General features: G+C 41.0%; 1 protein-coding gene across 1 annotated transcript in view; it reads right to left on the bottom strand.

The window, feature by feature from the left end:
• Positions 1-768: 768 nt before the first annotated feature.
• The window catches only part of LOC117464785 (disintegrin and metalloproteinase domain-containing protein 12-like), an 85,891-nt gene continuing 63,036 nt past the window's right edge, over positions 769-23,623 (bottom strand). The window contains exons 12-23 of the mRNA XM_034107459.1: positions 15,510-15,687; positions 13,481-13,570; positions 12,644-12,839; positions 12,444-12,552; positions 11,719-11,917; positions 9,516-9,593; positions 8,294-8,402; positions 7,854-7,989; positions 7,482-7,596; positions 6,089-6,331; positions 3,188-3,351; positions 769-2,416 (exon numbers count right to left, since the gene is read on the bottom strand). Of these exons, the coding sequence (XP_033963350.1) occupies positions 2,347-2,416; positions 3,188-3,351; positions 6,089-6,331; positions 7,482-7,596; positions 7,854-7,989; positions 8,294-8,402; positions 9,516-9,593; positions 11,719-11,917; positions 12,444-12,552; positions 12,644-12,839; positions 13,481-13,570; positions 15,510-15,687 (1,687 nt within the window). The 3' untranslated portion in view covers positions 769-2,346. The remainder of the gene's footprint in view (positions 2,417-3,187; positions 3,352-6,088; positions 6,332-7,481; positions 7,597-7,853; positions 7,990-8,293; positions 8,403-9,515; positions 9,594-11,718; positions 11,918-12,443; positions 12,553-12,643; positions 12,840-13,480; positions 13,571-15,509; positions 15,688-23,623) is intronic.

The raw sequence follows: 23,623 nt of genomic DNA, 5'->3' as shown, positions 1-23,623 counted from the left end.
AAAGTACCCTTTTGAGCTACGATTGTATATCAGAAAATACGAAACTATTAAAAATACTTTTTCAACAACGCAGTACAACCACGAGTACAACACTAACCATCAGCAGGCTGCAGCTTGTCCACACGATGGAGCTGTTTAGTCCTTATCTGTCCAATGCCACACATGGTGAGTTTAATTGAGTTATCCTAAACTTTCTAAATATTGAATTAGATTTGTTCAGATACTTAACTAGCCTAATTGGCTCTACTCTCTGTAAACATATAGCGTACTTGTCTGATATTAAAGCATACAAATATATGTAAATGACTTAATTATGCTTTAAGCCTTCAGCCCTAAACACAATTAAGGCTATGGCATCCCAGCCTGCTCCCCTTTTTTGACAAATATAATCTGTCTGCAGTTGCAACTTTTTAACAAGAGGATTTTGGGTCCGTTTTTACGAGATCATCATTCACAATGTGTGTCCTTCCTTGCATGTGGAGCTTCTTAGATTTCTCATTAGCAATTAGATTGTTGTCCTGTACTGTTTTCTGAACATCCTTTCACACACACTTGACTCCAGCAGGTCAGCAGCAGAGAGTCCTGATGGGCAGCAGTGAACACAAAATCACTTACAAAGACCTCAGCAAATTGCTTTTGACTGTTTCAAATGAGCTTTGAATGTCAGTGCCAAATGGGAAAAAGCTTGTAACCTTTCTGAAAATAAGTATGTAAATATGTAGTTTTTTTACATGACACACAAACATCAAACACAAAAACGTTCTCAAGTGTTTGAAAAACTGTTTTACTAATACTGCATGAGTGTTCAAATTACCATGACCAAATACATAGTGTGTTTTCTTTACATAGAATGTATCAAACAATCATTGTAAAAAAAGCATTCTCCATGGAAATGTGTTCACCTGTAACACAACATACGAGAAACATATGGACTTAACATACATTCAGGTGACAGGACTCAAATACTGCCTACAAGGACACATAGCATTGAAAAAGCAAAGGTAAACAAAGCACCGAGTTTAAGTGCATTATTAAAAAAAATAGCAGTATCAAAAGTAAGAAAAGTTCAAAGTCTATTTAAGCCTACATATTTGTGAACAAGAGCTGTGCTTAAAGGAAAAGTTGCTCAGTGTGAATGTATACATGCAGCGCTGCAATTCAGTAAAATAATAATCCTGCAAAAATGATGAAAGACTGTTCAATCACTCAAAATACAGTTTATTTGTATATCCGGCATGTCGATTGTTTAAAAAAACTCATCTTAATAGCCAAATAAAAAAAGTACAAAATATAGAAAAATGCCACGTTACTTTCGATGAAACTTAACTTCAGTGGCAGAAAGAAATCAAGACATGTGTCCTTGTTAACTCGACATTACCCCGTTACAATAAAATCATGATTTGTAATCCACACCTCAGTGCCTCCAAGACTCCTTCGTGGCCTCAGAGTCTTCACTCAGAGTCCTCGTGTAGACAGGCACACAGGGAGACTCTTAAAAAACACACATGACCTTAAGCAGGGCAATATCTCTGAGACGATTACTCCCTCTGAGGAAAAGATGCTTCCTTGATCTCGCTCTTTTGGATCCGTGTTCAGTCCATACCTCAGTACCTAGATCCTTTGAGTGAGCCTCCTGGGTCTTGTTAAAAAAAAGAAAATGGCGAAGTGACAGTTTCCCAAATCCACTTGTTACCTTTCCGAAATATAAATGCAGAGGAGACAGACTTGGAATTCAGCTGTCTATTGAAAAAAAAGCAGCCCTTTCTCCCCAGAACACATTGCTGTAACATCGCTTTTTCTGTAGTTGTTTCAAGACTTATCAAAACGGTGAGCATTGCTCTTCAAGAAAAGCCCATCTGCGTTTTAAATTAACTAGAAGTGTTTTAGTTCATCATTGCACAATACTCCTTTTCCAATTCTACCTGTAGTTTACAGATCAAAACCATCATCTAAAAGGTTCCCTTCATTTAAACACATTTAATAAAATCAGCTCTGCAATCAGAATATCACATATTGGATTCGTTTTCCGAGACCTTTCCGTGACTGCCCTTTTAAAAAAAGGTGAAACTGATGCAAACGACAAATTAAAAAAATGTGCTCCCATGTAGTAAAAGTGTCTGGCACAGTGCACTGCGTGGCAATAAATACACAATATAAATACTTTACATGTACCTGAGCTCAGACTCGTAGCACCATTCAGGGACAGAGCACCAAAAGGGACGCGGCAGACCTCCTGATTCAAAACTCAGAGAAGACGCCATCTTTTTTTTTTAAGGATTTCAGAGTTTTCATAGTGCAAATTCTTGAAGTGTCTTATCACAACATTGTCCCGTCCCGGCGAAAGTCTCAGCTGCTGTATTTGACGTTGGCAATTATGCAAGGCTTTGGTAGTGTTGGAGGCTGCTTGGGACTGGGTCTAAAAGAAGGAGAAAACAATTTGTTAAAATAATGTTTTAGTGAGTGTGGCAGCTTCAGCAGTGTGTTTACTGTTTACATATATCTTGTGACGGTTGGAGTTTATTTAGTATGTATTAATCAATTTATTGAACATGTTAGAAACAAAACAAACAATAATAATAATTATAACAAAGAGAAGCAAAAAAAAGAAAAACGATCAAGGTATACACATTTAAAAAGAAAAATTCTCAAATAGTTTCTGTCATGTTCAAAAGGGGCAAGAAGAAGTTTAAAAACCTTTCTGGTCCTACCCCCTCTAGCGTACATTCTTCATGAAAATCTAAGTTTAGGTCATCGCCATCCGTGATATTTGATTCATTGTTTTAAACAAATCATTTTTTTGTACAACAAAAAAAAAAATCACTTTTACAACGACAAGAAATAGCAAGCAGCACCACTTCACAGGTCCTGCTCATAACCATTCAGGATTTGGCCTCCAAATAATAGTTTTAGTTTAGATAAAGTTGCGCAGTATTTCAGCTCATCATTACAGTTATTCCACAGATGAACACCTTTTGTTTTGATGCAATGAAGGTTTAAAAAAAAAAAATGCAGTTTCCTCTCAACATGTGAAAAGTCCCTGGACATTATGAGGTAATTGTTGATTTGCGACTTTAAACATCATTTGGATAGTTTTAAAGTCAACCAGGTCTTGTAGTTTTAGTGTTTTTAGTTTGATAAATAATGCATTTGTTGGTAGTTTTATGTATAATTACTATGGCTCTTTCACCTGTTGGGATGTGGGATAGGCCGCAAAGGTCTGGGTACACCAGGTGTTGGTGCGGGGCCACAAACAGACGAGGCCCCCCGCATTACAGAGGGACCTCGCACCACACGAGCGCTCCTAGGATCGGCTGGAAGGGGTTTCTGAGGAGGACTGGGCTTCTCCAACTCCTGAAAAAGAACAGAAACAAACAAATAATACAGAGACTCTCCACCAGGTGGCACTCACAGCTCAGGCCTGTTGAAGAGTCCTCCTCTCAACTCTCCATGAGAGGAAGAGTCATGTGGTTTTAATCTTCTCCTGAGGACTGAGATCATGATACAGGCCTGCTACCTTGCCCCCCATCTGTTCTCCATTCACTTCTTCCTCCTTGGTTGAAGAGAAACCTCCCCAAACATCACAGAGAAGAAAGAGCCAAACAACCGAACCTCAGACCTCACTCACCCGTGGAATGAGGTCTGCCAATTCAAAACACCATTCCTTTAAGGTTAAAAGTAACTCTCTGTCTGTAATGAAGGATATGCATCTCCTTTTCATCCATAAGGCCACATCATGACAATCTGCTCTATTGAAGAACCGCTGCTAATTCATCTCATTGACAGGCCAGTGCTCTCATGCAATGGGGACTCCATCCAAAAAAGTAACAAATGCTGGTAAAGTGAAAATACAGGCAAATAAAAAAAAGCATGTCTGATTCGGTGATTGAAAGGCACAAGATGTTCATTCTCACAAACCCCAGTCTAAAAAGCTACATCAGGTGAAACTCTCCCTTTGGACGATTCTTCCATGCCCCCAGCAGAGACCTTTCACTCTGGGAGAAAGAAAAAAAGAAGCTTTATCAACGTCTGGAAGCTGCCAAACAGCTGCTAAAGATACTGTCGAGGAAGTCTGCTGCCAACAGGCATCACTTTGAGTTTCATACTTTGACATTAAATAGGAGCAGCTGAGAGGACAGATCTTCTTCCTGAAGTCAAAACAGTGCCACGAGCTGTAGCACTTTACTTGTTATAAGGGTGCATGACACCTACGAAGCTTTGTCTAATAGATGGAGTTCTTCAATGGCTCTTGAAGGTATATATTTTATATACTTTATTATACACTTTTTGAAAACACCTTCACTAGAGCTGTTGCTAATGTTGATCATTAAAGAGGCCCTTTATGCTTTTTGGGGTTTTCCTGTAGTGTGTCATATAGGTGTTTGTGCATGTAAATGGTCTACAAAGGCTACAATCCCAATGTTCCCTCCAGAGTTTCTCTCCGACACACTCCTGCCTGAAAAACCTCCATTGGACTCCTTTGTTTACTTCTGTAATATAATGACATCACTATGTAACACTTGCGCTTTTACTGGACATCGTTCCAACACATTGTACGTGATAGGCTAAGGGCAAGACATCTATAAGCGATTGACCAATCCCAACAGAGCCAGCCAGCTAACCAATCAGAGCAGACTAGGATCTGGTTTCAGACAGAGGGTGAAAAGAGGTGCTGCAGCACAGGCAGTTTGAGAAAAATAAAGAGATTTTTGGACATTAAACAATGTACAAATGTCACAGATAGCAAATATGAACCTGAAATTGACATTATAGGGACCCTGTAATTTACGTCGTTGTACGATCGTTACAATATCAGTGCAAACTAAAGGTGTCATTCTGTGAGGCTTTTTACGGAGTACTGATTTATTGCATCATATGCTGTCGTTACATTTATGAGCTCTAGAACAATGTTGTGCTTTAAAGGCAGAACTCCTTTGCGACCCCTCCATTAATCTGTGCAAGACCTGAATGTCATCTTCTGTTTAACTCAGCGCTAATTAGCCTGACACTGGTGTGGCATCTCTTTGACCTCAGCTCCCTGTGGCATCATTTACAGAGCTGTCTTTAGAGGCTTTTTACTGTCAGCTAGTCCCAGGATTTGTTTCAGGCTTGAACGAGGATTTCTCAGCCACATCTCGTCCTTTTCTCGATCTCCACCCTCAATTTTAAAATGTACTTATTCGCAATTCCTGTGCTGCAACAAATAATCATTACTATTAATTATCATTAGTGATTCGTTTCTCAAACAAAATGTAACGTAATTATTAAGGTTATTCCAGTTTGTTTTAGTTCGATTTTAAGAGTTTGAACCATGTTTTGATGATTATAATTATCATTTCTTTGAATTGCAATTATTTTGTCCGGGAAAATGGTGATTTGATATCATCCTTTGCTTTTAACAGACACTCCAAAACGAAAAAAGCAAATCCACTCATTTGTGAGACTGGACTCGGTATATGATTTGGTTTCTCTTGTGAAATGTGATTAATCGACTCGTTCCTTTGTCTCTTGATCACTTTGTCTTTCTGTATTTTGGATCGTCTCTTATAGCTGCCTCACTTTCCCACAGGGTACAAGTCAAACAGGATTAAAGCGAATAAGAGTCTTTGAGAATCACTGAATGAGAGAGATTTAACACCGGGAACTTCTGGCTTTCTCTTCCCCTCAACTTTGACAGCCTGTAATGCCATAACTAAACTCCATGGAATACCAGTGGCAGCACATTTACCACCCTGCGCTATGTGGACATACTGTTTTATCTTGTCTGTCTTCCCCCCTCTGTACGTCTGGCTCTATTTTGTATTATTTATGTGGTGGTTTGAATTGTATAATTGAAGTCTCGCTCCGATGACGCTACCTCTTCGGCTAAACTGGTTATTTTATGAGACTGTACATAACTGTCACCATGCATATACTTTTATAGGACGCAGAAGAACCATTAAACTGGTCGACATGGTGACACCCGTCTGAAGGTGCAATGAACAACATCATTTCTCTGGTTAGGTATTATGGGCTGTCGTTGGTACAGATTACAGTGAGAAACATCGTCAAATAAAATGTTTCCAAGTGAAGGAACGAGGAAGTCACTCACCATGACCATCCTGCAAGAGTTATGGCGTGACGCGCTGCGAAACGACGCCCCCCTCGGTGCCACGTGGATGTGAGGGGGGGGCAGGGGCGGTCTAGGCAGTGCGGGCCCGGGGGAGAGGGACAGGGTGAGAGACAGAGGGACAGGGTGGCTGAGGTGAACCGGGGGGCACTGGGGCAGTCTGCGCAGGCTGTGGGAGGGGTAGGGGGGTGGTGGGGGCCCCGCCTCTGGACCCCGGTGTGGAAGCTGCAGAAAGATGAAAGAAAAAACAAGTCAAAAAAAGATGCTTTGTGTAAAAGAGAGAGTGTCTGCTTCCTATCAGAAACATGTCATGTTAACCTCCTCCTCTTCCTCTGCCGGTCTTCCTGATGCTGTCAAAGATGTATAAATCAAACGCTCCCACTTGCTTGCTCAATATTCCCCAACTCCTCTTCAGGTAACCTATCATAGGAAAAACCAATACTGGGCCAGAAGCACAGACTTGGTCTCATTCAAAAGGTGGACATAGCTAAAGAGCCCACACACACTCCGTTTTCTGAGACACATCAGACATAGAATAGAGCCAAAATATGAGTCTGCCTAGTATTCGGAGCCGGCCAGATGTGCACAACTCAGAAAAACACACAATGTAACATATAAAAAGCACGCACACATCCTCTCATGCAGCGGTTTAACACAGCTCCCAACAACTGGAAAATGACCTCACCTGCACTGTGCTCACATCAAACAGCCTTACATCCTTTCTCCTCTTACCGGTGACCCCAAATGAAAGCCACATGCTGCTAACTGAAATCTCACGGTAATGCGCAACAGCTCGCCTCGCTCATGTGCCACCCTGCAGCACAAATGTCAATTCTGACACGGCCCCTCTCATTCCAGCACCCCCTAACGCCATCGATCACAGGTCTCTTCCCATTACAAAGCGTGTCAGCGCAGTAATGGAGTAGTTAGGGCATTCCGTGATCTGGACACAAAAGTCATTACAGCAAAGAATTCCTGCTCCGTCAGGCAATTATCAGTAACAGGATGACTTTACACCTCAAGTAAGCCGCCGCATCTACATTCGTTCATTTGGGAAACGCACAGATACATCAATGTCCCTCTTAACAGGCAGCTGTTAATGACAAGACATGTATTGTGGACACACTGCTCTCAACAGACTCCCCAGCTCCTCCACATAAAGCGAGATGATTTAATTGGATTTGAATGAGCTGCCATTTGTGGGAAAATAACATGTCAATCCTCATGAGAGTTGTTTGTGCTCAAGAAACAGCCAGGGCATGTTAGGAAGAATACTCCACAGCCTGTATCATCTGTGAAGATACTGGAACTGCAACAGATCTCCATCTGTGTGTATGTAATGAGCCTGTCAAGAAAAGACGTTTGATTTAGTGACCTTGAAGACGATGGCCGTGTGAGGGAGGGGCGGGGCCGTACGCGATGGAGACGCCGTGCTCAGCGACGGAGGCTGGTTCGGAGAGGAGGGTCTGCTGATTGCAGCGCTCACTGATCTGGAATTTTAAGAGGAAATGATACATCTCTGATTATACACTGTACTCTATTAATCATGCATCAGTTACAACGGTAATATGTTTCAAATGACGAAATCAAATCAATTATACACAGCAATTGTCCTCACAGTGTGACCAATTGTGAGGGCGATCCCACCCAGCAGCACCTGACACAGATGTATGCTGCTATGAATGCCGTGATTAAAAGGTATGATGATTACAAAGGATTGAATTATGATGGTATTAAAAAAACAAACCTGAGCTTCTCAATCGGGTTCTTTTTACTGGTGGAGAGCAGTCCCAGTACTGTTTTCCTCTTGATGCAGATGATCAGACCGGCCCCCAGCACAATGAGGAGAGCTACCAGGATGCCCACTGTCAGACCCCCTCTGTCTGCTCGGAAACACACAGGAAATCACCGTCAGTAAGGTAAAACTCAACGCCAATATTTCTGCAGAACTGTATTTCAATTATTTATGTGTTACCGGAAGCTGTCAGCAAAATGTTGTGTTTTTTCCTACCACAAAACACAGGCTTTTTGTAAGGGAAAAGTCTGAGTTTTGAGATGGAGAGGTGGAGGAATCTATATTTTAGGGCTTGTTGAAATGCTCATACATGCAATGCTCAAGGCATATAACATAACATGACCTCACCGACAATAAATAAGCCATTTGTTGTAATTGAGTTGTTGACTTACTTGCTAACCTGATGGGGCCACTGTCCAAACTGCCCCCAAAACCACCCTCGTCACAAAAGGGAGGTGCCCAGTGAGCCTCACAGTGACAGTTCTTGTTGTTGTTGCACACCTGAAGAAAACCAAAACGACATTTAATTGGGATATGAGCCCAAAATGCATTCAATATTATCCTTTTCTTTGTTTAGTACTTGTTTTCAGGTATTTGCATTAAAGGTTATCAGTGTTGTCCCTTGACACGTTCTTCCTTTCACATTTGTATATTCTTTAAATCATTAACTCCAAAGGGATACTAATGTACAAAAAGCTTCTTATACATTTAGCTTAAAAGTAGTTTTCAGTCTGGGTTATTGTCTCAGCGCTAGATATCCCAGTCAACAAACACTCATGATGATGCTCTGTGTGCTGCAGTCGACCACTGCTAGGATCCACATGGCAAAGATGTCTGCTTTTAAAACGAGTGCAGACTTTAAAACCATTTTTTTTCTCTGCCTCAGTTCTTCCCGTCCTGCAGAGTGTCTAAGAGGATTCCCCAGCAGGGTAATATGGAGCAGGTGAGGGCCTCTTTCCAAGGCAACATCTTGATTTAATCCGAGCCTGAAGGGGTGCTGTGTCTCCTCGAGGAGTAACATCCTTTTTATTTCTCTGAGTAAAACAGTCCTTGGAGCTTTATAGAAATGTCTTAATTGGAACTAGACAAACACATATGGCCCTATACTATCTGTAGATGAATTTTAAGAGACTGTAAAAACTGCTTCCTGTGCAGTTTTGATGCAACTTCAGTAAGAGTTAAAGCCTCTGGGATCTACCTGTGACTTTAAGGGCCATCTATGTTATCTCAAACGGGACCACCCATAGAATTTGATGGGTGGCATTTTATAAAAATCCAATATCCATGCTCCCCAGCTGAAAATCAAACTGCGTGTCATTGCCCCGAGCGTTTATCCAAATAAAGCTTGGCCTTCAGATTTCAACACAGTTTTTGAGACAAGGAAGACTGCCTTAGAGTATGATGAATGGCACTTAAATCTGAGCACATTGTAATGGCGCCCTACCCACCGTATACTGGGCATTTTGAACATATTACAAAATGGGCTGCCTGTGAAGGAGGTATGGGTTATTAGGAAAACAACTAATCTGTGGGGGGGGGGGGCTGGTTTGAGATTGACAGCTATCACATTAGGACCTCACATTACTGAAGAACGATGAATGGTGCTGCACTCACCCCTTGACCGCTGCACTTGGCTGAGCAATCGTGCCCGCCAAAGACACTGACGTTCTGGCACTGACGATTCAGACACATCTGAAGCAGACAAAGATATACAAACATTGACAGTGTGAGTTCAGCAAGGAAAGATCTTTAATATTCTAAACCCTTTAATCTTTTAAAGGGAAAAGATCAACAAATCCAGCTTTCTTCTTCTTTCAATTTACAACTGACGAACATCTTCAGCTAAGCAAAATGAAATAGAATTAAAGGTCCCCTAGTATACTCTTTTTCATCAATATATTATAGTTATAAGTTATATACAAAACGTTAGGGTGGTCCTTAGTTTTCTTGACTAATAGAATGAATTCTGGGGGTTGGAGTTTAGAATTTCAGACTTTCAATTTTAAGGACCGCCCTACTGAGGCTAAACTTCAAGGTTGATGAGGGAGGGGTCAATGTTGTTGGAATTTGAATACAATTCACCAGGAGAGTTTTCTTGACTATCATAACTAATTCCGGTGGCTGGAGCTTCAAATAAATGAATTCGAAAATGTACATGGCACTAAGGACCACCCTACAAAACATGTCTCTGAAGTGTTTGGCTGAAATACCAAACAGATCACCCATTGCAGCATCCCATAATCCCCTCTGTTTCAGCCCTGTTTCAAAAGTGCTGATTCTCTGTCTTTTACTTTAGAGGACAATAAGGAGCCACTCCCAACGCCCCTCTGAGAGATATTTGGTTAAAACACAATGGTGCTCTAGGAGGAGATTCAGGTGATGAGGTGTGTGTGTGTGGGGGGGGGGGTTAGACAACCCAAAACAACGTTATGACATCATAAAGTGGCCAAAATCTGATCAGCTCATTTTCAGACAGGTTTTGATATAAATGGATCAGGACAAAAAGTGAGCGAATCTTTTTTCCTGAAACGTTCAGAATCTCTTTACACAGAGGGGACACATGTTTATGTATGAAAGACATGAGAAAGTGGATTTTGCACAGTAGGTGACCTTTAAGTGAATTGGGATTTTTCAAGAATGAATTAAAAAAGCTTCTCAAGAGTTGTATTATGTTGCTCCTTAAAGGCACCACGCCCAAATATATCCAGGCTGACTGTGAAGATGAACTTGGCATCATTGGGCACAGAGAGTTTTGCCAGAACCCTTGACAGATGAGGGCAGAGGGCGGATCCCATAGATCAGTACAGTTAGACTAAATGGAGCCACTGCATCATTTAAGTGACCAATGTCTGAATTGATGACCACAGGAGGATGCCAAGTAGACTGAAAAATGCTGAGTCAATTGAGTGTCTGAGGCTGTGTGAGTCTGAAATGACAAGATGACACGCTCTGAAGAACCTCTTAGAAAGTCTTAGTCATGGACTGTCACTCCGCATCACTTTTTCCACTCTTATATCCCAGCTTTTGTGTTTTCACACAGACACTGTAGCTTACATTACTATAAGCGGTATTCAAATGTTTCACTTGAATGATATGTCTTCATGTGCACTTAATCAGATGTTGGTTTCTGTAATAGGTGGATTCTGCACTCGTTACTACGAAATATGCATTCCAAAATAAATCCCTATTTCTGGTACTATTCCTACACTGAAGTAATTACTGCACCAGGAAACTAACAAAAGGAAAGTGATTTTCATGGTGAGTATAAAAAGGAGAAATGATAACGGAATGTCTTTTGAAGTACATTTGGGCAGGTTAGTATTGTATTACAATGGAGAACATATCCTTAACAAGTAGCAAATAAAAGCATAGAAGTTGAATTATTATTACTTGTTTTGTTTTTTCCCCACAACATTAGTCTTGTACTGTTTTATGTGTTATTGCAAAAAAAAAATATGTTTTTGGATTGTGCTCTTTCTATAATTAACTTGTTTGCACCTTGTAAAGCATCTTGTAAACATGCTTTTTTAAAATGTGTTATATACTGTATATAGTTATTATTTTTGTTATTCCCGGAAAATGTTCTAAATGTATCAATGGAATGGTATAATTAACCCTTATGTATGTATTTAAAAGAGGTTAATGTAGCGAAGTAAAAATATTAAGTAGTAGGCAGTGAAACAAGTACAAGTAGCTTAATATTGTACTTAGATCCAGTACTTGTGGTTGAGTAAATGTACTCTGTTACTTTCCACCTGTGCTAATGAGTGTGTTACATGTCTGGCTGTATTTAACGGTTACAGGCCTCAGCTCTCACCAGTCCGTTTCCACACTTGGTGCCCGTCAGCACGAGGCCGGGGTCGGGCATGTCATCACCCAAGTAGACGTGCGTGCCTCGGCACAGTATCCTACCCCCTTCCTGCATGGGGATGTTTGTCTCTATGGAAACAGCGTTGGTACCAATTACTGGGCGGTTAGCTCCTCCTTGACACTGGATTTTGCCACATTTAGCATCTCTGTAAACAGAACGAGCAACAGGGAGAATAACAATGTGATAATTTAATAACATGTCACTGTTTTCCCAAAAGTGTAGATATGCAATTACTCTCCATTTCCATCTATTTCTCTCACTGTTGCTGTCCAATTAGGGAAAGAGCCGAAAAAGACAGCTTGTTTGTGATGTTTCAGACCACAACCTGAAAGATTTTGACTGCATTTCACCAGGTTACTCTTCAACCTTCAGTTAAGTCTGCAACTAATGAGTATTTCTATAGTTTAACATGTCAGTTTTTCTTTTTTAATCAATAGTTTAGTCTGTGGAATGTCAGATAAAATATGAGGAAGGCAGATCTCAAGCTGCAGTAGCCCGATGTAACATCTTAAAAATATTTATTTTGTGAGTTTAACAGTAACAGAAAGAAAAAGAAAACGGAGAAAATGCAGGAAATTCAGGTGGTTCAGTTGTGGAGAAGGGTAACTACAGCATATGCCCTCATACAATTAAATGAATTTGTTTGCTTCCATGGAAACGTCAGATCTTACCGTGCTTCACATTTGCTAAAGGAGCCTTTAGAGTCCTTGCCACAGTTGCCGTAGGGGTCCCCCGCTGAGTTAACCCTTTCAAAGCAAATGCCAGGAGCTGCCTTTGCTCCTACGACACAAAATGAAACATGAAGGAGCTGGCCACCATCACTGAACTACTCAAAGACGAAGAGCAAGCTGAAGGGGACTGTTGCACACACCTGGGCCCCACAGAGTGATGCATTGCTGCTCGTGGGTCTGGCAGATGCCGTTATAACAGTATCCGTCCAGGCTGTGGCAGGCGTGGCCGTCATGCAGGTAGACGTTGGAGGGGCAGTGGGGGGCGATGCCGGTGCAGAACTCAGGAAGATCACAAGCGTTGCTGGATTCACGGCATGGAGTTCCTGCTGGCTTTAGCTACACACAGATGTTGAAAACAAGACGTACACACAGAGTGAAGGTTAGATAACATGTGTTTAGCTTGATGGCAGTAAAGAGTGAAGTCCTTCCTTCCTGTAGCGGTCAGACTATATAACCACCACGGCCCCTGGTAGACCCCCTCACACACAACAACATAGACTATGCTAGTTTCAAGTTTCCAAGGCTTTTATTGTCATTTGTACATAGTGTAGATATGTCAATGAAAACCTTAGGTCACAGGCTCCTCCAACAGGGCAACACAATAAAACAGATAACATAGTTAAATAGTGCAAGTAAAGTAAATACAAATAAAATAGAATAAATACCCTTGCTGTGAAATATAATATAATATATATATATATATATATATATATATATATATATATATATATATATGCCGTTAATAACTTTGTAATATATACCTGGCTGCTATATCTTCAGAACTGTTACAGGATGTGTATTTTGTTAATTCTTTTTTTTTTTTATATTTAATTTTTTTTTGTATGCATGCTTCCTAGTTAACATTAAGCTGTATTTGTCTCTTTCCTGCTGTAACAAATGTACATTTCCCCTCTGTGGGACGAATAAAGGTATTCTGATTCTGAGTGTTATGCCTGGCTAATCGGGCCACATCCTACCTGACAATCTTGGCAGCATTGTCCGTGCGCACAAACTGCATCCCCCTTCAGAGTGCAGGTAGTAGCATTGCAGCAGGGATTCATACATTCCTCCAAATGGAAATAGAAGAAGGCAAGCGCAGAAATGGGATGGAAGTGAGAGGGAACAAAAGTAAAGAAGAATTAGCACAAAGAGATCATATTTCACCTCAGAGCAAATTCTCGCACGTTGTTATCAGAGGGGATGCAGTGCTAGCAGGACTGGATTCTGTACCAACTTAGTACCCTTGTAGAGGAAAGGCAACAGCAGTTTCTAGTTCTCTAAAAACAACAATGTATCCATCGGACAGGAATTACAAGCCCATTTAGAGCCCTGGAACCATGAGCTGGATGGCAAAGGAAATAGAAAAATGGGGAGAAAAACAAAAGAAGGACACACAGAAAAGGAAAGTGTCTTACAAATAAGCGAAATATTGGGTGAAAGTACCTGTGTGTGGGATTTAGTGGCAACATGTGTGATGTGAAGGGCTCAGTAAACAAGCAAGCAAACAAAAACACAACAATTATAAGATTAAGGGGACTTAACTCTAGAAAACCTTGTTTTGACATTTCATTTATATTCTTAAATCCTCCATCCGTTTTGCAGCCAGGAATCAAACCCATACATGCTTCTCTAGTGAAGCAGTCTGCTACGTTCAACCCATCAGTGAGACACACACTATATCTGCGCATCCCTTTAACATTTCCCAATTCTCCATGGAGACCCATCTGTTTCATGTTGGCCTTTTATTTACCATGAGCGATGCCCTGTACCAATCAGCAACTCTCTGCCTTCTGATACAGATTAAAGAAAGTATTCAACCAAAGCTCAGCTCATAAGATGTGTCTGCGTGTCTGTTTGTGCATGTAAGATCTCACACACAGGCAGGCTGATGGGACCCTCGGGGGTCATCTCTCTCCCTACAGGCACTAGGCAGCAGTCTGAGCACACTGTTCAGCTATAAAGAGGAAGTGGATGGCCGGAGCTGGCAGGGAACACAGCTGACATGATGGGCCTTCCTAGAACTTCTTTCAGCCTGAAAACTATTAAGGGCCTTTCCCATGGTCCCAGGGGCTAAAGGAGGCGTAGGAGTCATGCTGAAAAGAAGTTGCCTGTGATTGTGATGAAAAGGACCAAGGCTTTTAATGAGGCTTTTTAATGGAGGAGAGAAATGCTGTCTGAGCGCTCTGATCTGGCCTGGGTTGGCAGGATGCTGCTCAACTCTGTGGAGAGCTTTATTATCGCTGCTGGCTCAGTTCTGAGGGGCTTATGTCAGTTCTTTGTTTTGCAGGACAAGTCCACTTTCAAAACCCCCCAGCTGAAGCCTGAACAGAAAGACAATAAGACTCCGAAAAGGTGTAAACAAATGGTATGAGACAAGGCGTCCTCGCACTCAGGCTATTATATCATTCAAATATCTTTCCAAGTCATAATTGATGTCTCCTTCATATTTCATAATACTGTTATTGTGAGCCTGCCTCTGCTGATTGTCAGCTGCTCCGTGATTAACTGTTTTATCATCCCACAGTCAGAGCAGTTAGCAATGTGCGCCACCATTATGTATGTGCATGCCAATGCAGATTCATTTAAATTATTCACCGGCTGACAGGGTGAGCTGTCAGCGATGTTTCCTCTCAGTGAATTGTATCGCCATCAGACAACCATCCTCCCGAACACATCTTCAGTGCAGGGAATTAATATATTCACACTCATATCTCTGAGCTCTGAAGACTGTGTTTGAATTACGAGAGCTATGCGCTGTAAGCTTTGAAACCACGGTGAACAATTTTGTTTTACTATTGGAAATATTTGGTTTGTGCCATGCTTTTGTCAGTTACGCTAAAGAAACCCCTGCTAGCGCTTCTTCTTATTTAATTTCTCAAATGTGGGTAACATAGTAACAAGGATTTATGGGTAGCAGTTAATACAGAGATTTCAATTTTGAAAGAAGGGGCGTAAAACCAGAATGCTGACTAATTGTCGGAGGTCTATATACAGTAGCATGCTCACCTCGAGTTCTCCACAGTCGCACTCCTCTCCCTCCTCCACGTAGCCGTTGCCACATTTCTGCCCGCCGTAGAGCACCTTGACCTCAGGCATGTTGAACAGACACATCCCGATGCCTTTTTCAAAACTGGCTGCCAGGTCCTTCTTGCTGCAGCTGCTGAACACTGTGGGGAACGGATACCTGTAAGGAAAAGAACAATTCTTTGTGAGTGATATGAACAAAGACAGAGTGGAGGAAGAAGATTGAAATCACCCACCAGGGTCCTCTTCAGTCTGATGTAATCAGTGCTAATTGCTGCTAATCACAAAATCAATTAACCACAAGAGCTCAGCAACCTCTCCAGAGCCCCATTAGCATGCAAACAGCACAGGGGCTCGGTGACGTCTGCCTCCATGGAGAGAGGGAGATCTGATAAGGCATATTTTACAAGACAGGGGAACATAAAAATCAAACCAAAATGTGTTTCCTTCTAGACTTGAAACACCTACATTTGGGAGAAACAGGGATGGGGTGTTTTTAATATTGTTTTTGGAGCGGACAGAGAGGGGGAAAAGCACACAGTCCAGGGCTCTGCCAAAAGCTTTGTTACAAACCTCCTGTGGATTTATATCTCCGATAATATAGTGCCTTGGATAAGAGTGTGTGTGTCAAGTGAGCATGATATGGGCAGACACTATCTTTATTAAAAAAAAGCACTATATTAGGTTTTAATACCTCCGTCTACACCATAAAAGCCCAATATGGCCAGAATGAGTCAATCTGTGAGTAATATATGTGCTCGTCTGGCACACGGATGAGTGCATGTATGACACACTATGGGGGGGATCTAGCTGCGAAAATGTTTCTTTTTACATGCGCACCACATGCAATATATATGAGTCAAAATATGCAGACTCAGTAAAACCACATGTTTGTTCGAGAATATATGTAAGCATTAATTTGAATGATTTTGACTATAAAATGTGTCCATTTCAGAGTTGTATATAATTAAGAGCAGCAAGGAAAGTGCCAGAGTAAATCCAACACATTACCATGTATTGAGTGCATAATGTATTTAATGTATGTAGCAGGGGAAATGCTCTATTGAGCTTGCAAGGTTTTCTTGGTGTCTAGAAAATCACAGTGATGAAAGGACAGCAAACATGTCTGGTTGTAGCACAACTGTAAATGCCTCGACATCTTTCAATAAGCTCATTTGAAGAGCAGGTGTGCATAAGAACAATTCATGCACAGGCTGAGCTGCTGTGGCATCAAGGCGTCATATAACAGTCCTTGGCAGCCCAAAAAAATGCAGCTCGATGAGGTTCTTCTACATGTGGTTAAATGTGCTGTAGTTGCCAATTTGTTTCCAGCTTCAAGGCTGAGCCTTGAAGTGAGGCCGATGGCTGTGTTGACGCAGAAGCAGTAAAATAACTACTTTATCTCCTTAGATTTTCAGTTTAGAGAAGGAGGCCTTTCTATGCGACTCAATGTCGACAAGACTTTCAAACTTTGTTTCTGTGATTGGGTTTCACATGCTAATACAGCTCTGAATATGTCATGACACTCTGTGAATGTTTTGACATGACCTCATTCTCGGCTTGCCTTTGATTTCCGTCATGTGTGGAGGCTTACATCAACTCCTGCTGCTGACCCCCTCCCCAAACACACAACCGCCTGCTCTCTAACATCAATACTATTCAGAGGTTGTGTTAGGTGAAAATGGGGTACCTTGAAACAGATCTCTTTACACTCTGGACTAAAGCAAAATATCAGAGTAGATCTGTAATGACATGTAATGGCAAAAGGAAATACCAATAAGGAAAGCTGTAATAACAGCCATTATAACACCCTTATTTTTTCTTCCCTCCCCGTTGAGCCTCTCAGGGGACCTTGCTATGATGAACAGCTGTCAAGGCTGGCAGACCACTTCCTTAGCAACCGCTGTTGTTGATTTCTTCCTTGCCCCCTAAGCCCGAACCAAAATTGCCTGCTCTGGTTGCACACCCCGTTTTGCTAAATTCATTCAATTTCCATGAACTCAGCCCTGTTCTTCATTTACCAGCCAATGCAAGCCATGATAAACACTCACAGCTCACAACTCTGAGATGCATGAGCTCAGGATCCAGCTGTTCTTTATGAGATGCAATACAGAAATAATTGGTCTATCCTGCAACGGTGTGGGGGTGGGTGGAGGAATAATGGCTGAGGAAAGGAAGAGGCACCAATGAATTACAGTGGATGGCATTTAGCAGCTGCGTGCCCCCAGGGGAGGAAAAGCAGTGCCAGGGCAAATCACGGTGGGCACATCTGGAGCTCATAGCAGACTAAAGACCCTTTAGACAACAACTCGTCCCATAGGAGTCTACGCCACCACCGCAAGAGAAAATACCCAGTGTGACCTTCCGGTTGGTTCAAATGTGGTTTGGGCTTCAGTAAGGACGAGTCTTGTTCACCTCCGTCTATTCTCTTTGTGTGCTCTTTGTTCTGTCCCACACTGTTGCATTGTTATAGACCGCCAATTCCATTATTGGGTAAATTGTTCTTTGTGTTTTTCTTCTCTTCTCTTCTCTAACCTAACTTCAGTTTTTGACAGTTGGTTGCTAGGCTTCAGCGGCACTGCAGTTGATGGTTGATGGAGTGTACCATGCAATCACAGGATCTTAGCAACGGTCAGTTGCCAGATAAGGCTTTAACAGACCTGTGGGAGGTCTGCTGATAAGGAATCATTCCCAGATATATTACAGGCCCCCCTTGATCTACCACACACTGTAATAATACTACAGTGCCAAAGGCTTTCAAACATCTAACAATTCAGCAGCTTCGACAAGGGGACAGATGAACAAATGACAGGGTAGAGAAGTAAAGTAAGACAGTACAGCGACACAAATCCGTATATAAAGGCACAACAAATTGATTAAATTGACTCTTGCAATTTACAATCAATGTCATTTAAAAACTAAAATAATGAATTAAAGACTTTTTCAACAGAGATCCTGTAAAGCAAGTGTGCCATACTGTTTTTCATCAATATATTAAAGGTGTCAGATATACAGAACATGTCTATGAAGTGTTTGACTCCATATATCAAACAGATCATTGTAGCATCCCATAATCCCCTCTGTTTCAGCCCTGTTTCAAAAGTGCTGATTCTGTGTCTGTTACTTTAGATGAAAATTAGGAGCCACTCCCCACGCCCCTCTGAGAGATATTTGGTTAAAAAGAACACAGTGGTGCTCTAGGAGGAGATTGATTGATCTTATCCAAATGCTTTTAGAGCTTCAGGATAAAAAAATCAAAATCAAATCAAAGCTGAAATGAAGCAGAAATGTAAGATGAAAGGGTTGCTCTTCTAAATCAAATGTAATGGGAGTTAGTTAAAGTGTTATTTTTCTCATCACTGTAGGCAAAAAAATAACACTTTTTTTTTTAAATGTTGAAAGTCTTGTTTATATAGGATTTTAGTGCTCAATATGAACATATATTCAGACCTATTTTATTACCAATTACAATAATCATGAGGCAAAGTTGCAAATTAATATACAGAGCATTTTAACCCCAAATGTAGGTGGGCAGTAGTGTTGTCACGATACCAACATTTTGGTTTCGATACCGATACCAAGTCAAGAATTGCGATTCCGATTCTTTTTCGATACTTTTCTTAAAAAAAGGGAAACACGGAATATCGTCTTTAAAATTAGGAATAACAGATGATGTTAGCAGTCAGAACAACTGAAGCAGCAGTGTTACTAAGAACAGAAACGCCAAAGAGTCACATCTAATATAAATATATATAAAAGCATTTATTTTAATTGTGTAGCAGTGAGTTTATCATTCTGGCAGCACTGTTGAGCATTTTGAAAATGTATTTTCATGCCTCTGTGCAAGGCTTAGTCTTTCTATCTTTATAGCATCTGGTGTAAAGTAACTAAGTTCATAAACTCAAGTACTACTTGGGTACAATTTTGAGATACTTGTACTTTATTTAAGTATTTCAATGTTTCTTTTGCTACTTTGTTCTTCTAATCCACTACAGTTCAGAGGTACATGGTGTACTTTTACTCCACTACATGTATTAATCCCTTTAGTTACTTCACAGATGTGGATGAATGATGTGAAATATAATCAAGTGTTAAATCAGACTTTAATTCCACCTGGAGTAAATCCACAAGATTCAAACTAGCTGCACCTTCACCAGCTTTGAGAACACTTTCATGATCAATCATTATAAAACACATCATATATATTATTCTGAAATGGACCAATCTGCACAATGACTACTTTTACTTGAGGAATATTTTGAATGCAGTACTTTTACTGTAACAGAGTATTCTACACTCTGGTGCTTCTAGTACAAGACCTGAGTACTTCTACTTTTACTGTCGCTACTTTAACTATATTTTGATGATAATACTTTTGTACTTTTATTTGAGGAACATTTTGATTGCAGGATTGTTCCTACATTCTGGTACTTCTACTTTAACTCAAGTACAAGACCCGGGTACTTCTACTTTTACTCAAGTACAAGATATATACGTATACCACCTCCGTTTATAGCCTATGAAAAAAACTTATAGAAAACGAAGGCTAAAGCTAACGTTAGCAGATAGTGATGCTAGTTTGCTAGTTAAGTTTGCTCAACGATAATATTGCGACAGAAAAACTTTTCAGTGCACATCACGCTCTGCCGCTCCGACAGGAAGCTCTGCTCTGAACACCTGAGCGGCCCGTTCACAGACTTCTGCCGTCTTTTTTGTCAACAAGCCGAGGCGCAGCGGCAGTTGCACTCCCACTTGCAGACATGCTTCTAGTTTTCTCACATGCTCTGGCAGCTAGCGCGTGGCCGCGTGCACGAGAGAGGGGAGGGACTTAGAACGTGCTTGAGAGGAGCGGGACTGCAGGCACGGCTGCAGTGCAGGGAGTGGAAGCAGAGCGCTGAACACACACGGCTCTTATTAAAACGGCGCTTTTTCACGGGAGTGCTTTTCCCCGTCATTCTTAAAGTACCGATACTAATGAAACGGAGGAATCGTACCGTTTTTAACGGCAGGGTATCGCGGTACCTTTCAAGTATCGGTACACCGTGCAACACTAGTGGGCAGGGTGCACATTTGACTGTGGTTCAGATGATAGAGAATGCTGGGAAACTCATCCACCACATCCTGCACAGCCAGTTTATCACACCTGTCCATGACATATTGATCAGGCTATGAATAAGATCTGCCGGCCTTTTCAGTGACACATCTGCCAAAATATTTTTTTCCTTGAGAACATTGTTAAAAACACTGATCGTGACTATGTTTTTGTACTGCTACCGTATAACGGTTTTATTTTGCTTTGGTGGACCTTGATCTTCCAGCACAAATGTGAGCGAACGTTAATTCAAACCTGACTGTGACAACTGTAAGCATGACAAATACTTAATAGTTGCTTAAGTAATTCAAAACCATAGTTCCTTGACTACACATTTATTATTAATTTTACAGCCTCCTTTGAGCATGAAGAGCTTGAGCTTTGCCGATGACATTAGGTGATATGATCTGCTGTGGCCTTTGGTGCCTAGGAGTCTGGCCTATGTTGTAGATACTGAAGAGCCTTTTCACATTGATTTCCCTATGGACACAATTAAACAATCATAGAAGAGAGTTCCTGTTCTTGAGAGGGGCACGGGTCACATTTCCAAGACATGCCTTGGACCTTGGTTCAGTTTCTGTGATTTTGATTCTTGATTATTTTATAATAAGGGAAATATATCAATCTCTGTCTGATGGTGTTCATGCCCAGCATTCAAAATCTTACTACGGTCTTCAACCCATGAGTGTGTGAACCCTGTCTTAATAATGCATCTTGGTATCTATCTGTCCATCAACATCTTGCAATGCAGCTCCATAACACGGATAAGTGCTTTTACAAAAAAAATATTTTAAATTTAAATCAGAATGCAATTTGTACACTGAAAAGAAGAAAATGAATATATAAGTGTTATTGTTTTTAGATAGGCTCCCTTCTGACTGCTCACATGTCCATCTTCAATAAATACCATAAAACAGGCACGAATGTTGTTTCCTGACAATAAGTGTAAATAGTGACACTTTGGTTTTGTCAGTTTTGCCATTATTTGGCATTTTTAGAGCCATAGGCTAGAAAGAGGGGGGGCACTAAGGACTTGGCAATAACGTGGCATGTGCTGTAACCAACCGGTATTAAAGGCACTCCAATAACCACACCTTGTAATTGAAAGCTAAAGATGAACCAATAGTGGACCAAACATAGAGCCCTGTGGAGTTCCTATTTTAGTATTTAAGAGAGAAGGACCTTTCTGAGTACTGTGCACTTATGTATGTCCTTCTTTCAATGGATTACCCTGTAGCAGATCAGTTGATGTGTGTTCCTCTAAGTTATGTACTCAAAGGATAAGACTCCAGCCTGTTCTCATTTATCACTAATGCTGGGGGGGGGGGGGGGGGGGAATGGAGGAAGCGACAATTGTCCGTGACCAATGTGAGCAGGAAACAAGCAGTGCTCTGTGCAGATGTGCAGCTGGCTCTGGGACAGTTACAGTTTCACTGCCCCCCCACCACCATGAACTGGATCCTATTATCTCCAGCAGCAAGGCAAGCAAAGCTTGATGGGTGTCTTTCTTAACAATGCACTGATGAAGACACTCTTGTGCTCTAGTTGATTAAAATGAAAGTTCAATCAAAACAAAAAAACTCAAGGTACTCCTTGCTGAGTAAGTGTAGGCGAGTTATGCCAGTAATTATTGAATGCAGGGGCTGGTTATCGACGCGCCTTTTGTACCAACTCATCCAACTCTTGGCCTTGTAGGCATTTTGTATAATCACATTGCGCTTTGAAAGAGCTGGTTGCCTGCCAAGGAAAACATGCTATGAACACATAACTGTAGCTGATGGGTGATGAACAACATTCAGGTGACTGCAGCAGAGCCTGTGTGTGTGTGTGTGTGTGTGTGTGTGTGTGTGTGTGTGTGTGTGTGTGTGTGTGTGTGTGTGTGTGTGTGTGTGTGTGTGTGTGTGTGTGTGTGTGTGTGTGTGTGTGTGTGTGTGTGTGTGTGTGTGTGTGCGCGTGCGTACGTGCGTGTGTGTGGCCACATTAGGTTTTAAATCATTGAACTAGGAGGGGATTGAATTGGACTCATGGGAGATGTAGTGCCGCCTCCGGCAGAGAGTGTATAGTCCTGACCTGGAATTAACTGAGGAAGCAGAATGTGGCAATAGAGTTCTTTAACATCCTTATTTAAATGTATTGCTTCCTTAATCCTGGATTAAATCACAGAGCAGCAATGTGGACGGATAAGGAGATGTTCAGGGGATTATTTTAAAATCAATGGCTAGATCATTTCTTTCTTTTGACGGATGGAATAAAAAGCATTCTCTCTGTGGAGAGCAGAACAAAAAACTAAATATTCATGCATATTTCTTACCAGTCTATGTTTGGTAGAAATTACATTCTTTCACATTTAGAGAATTTCGCCATATACGTATGACTTCAGAATGAGATATTTTAAGGGAAATGTGTAGGCTTTCCCTACATACAACATGTACAATAGACAGTCTTTAACTATTTATTTGGAGCTGCAGAGAGATTATCCACCATTAAAGATGAATGTATTTCAAAGAATAGAATCACTTTCTAACTTGCTGTGAATAAAGAGGAAAAGGAGAGGGCCAGTATTTCTAGCTTTTTTTACTAGTTCATGTTGTTGCCAATTTTAGGATAAAATCCTTAACCAAGGATACCCTCATCATTTGAGCTAATAATGATTCTACATTTTAGTGCTGTGTTGCTTTATGAGTCTATATTCAAGAATAGTGTTACCCTGTTTTTCAAACCAAACCAAATACAAAGGGATGTTTCCAACATAAACACCAATCTGTGTTTCCCACAGACCACAAGACCTTTCGGCTTGAATTGATACCCAATGTTAACGCCTAACAAATCCCTATCCCACTGCTCGGTCTGACAAGATGTAAGTTATAATCATCCATAATTAACAAATATATGCTATTTTTTTACTACATGGTATGGCTCTGCTGAACTTAAATCCCTGTTGGTATCTGTTCTCACTTATTTTATTTAAGGCAGTAAAAACATTTGTTTATTTGCTTCTTGACAA

The sequence above is a fragment of the Pseudochaenichthys georgianus genome, chromosome 19 (genome assembly GCF_902827115.2).
Source record: "Pseudochaenichthys georgianus chromosome 19, fPseGeo1.2, whole genome shotgun sequence".
Taxonomy (NCBI): Eukaryota; Metazoa; Chordata; class Actinopteri; order Perciformes; family Channichthyidae; genus Pseudochaenichthys; species Pseudochaenichthys georgianus.
The sequence above is the reverse complement of the archived record's forward strand: the minus strand, read 5'-3'. Positions and strand labels throughout refer to the sequence as shown.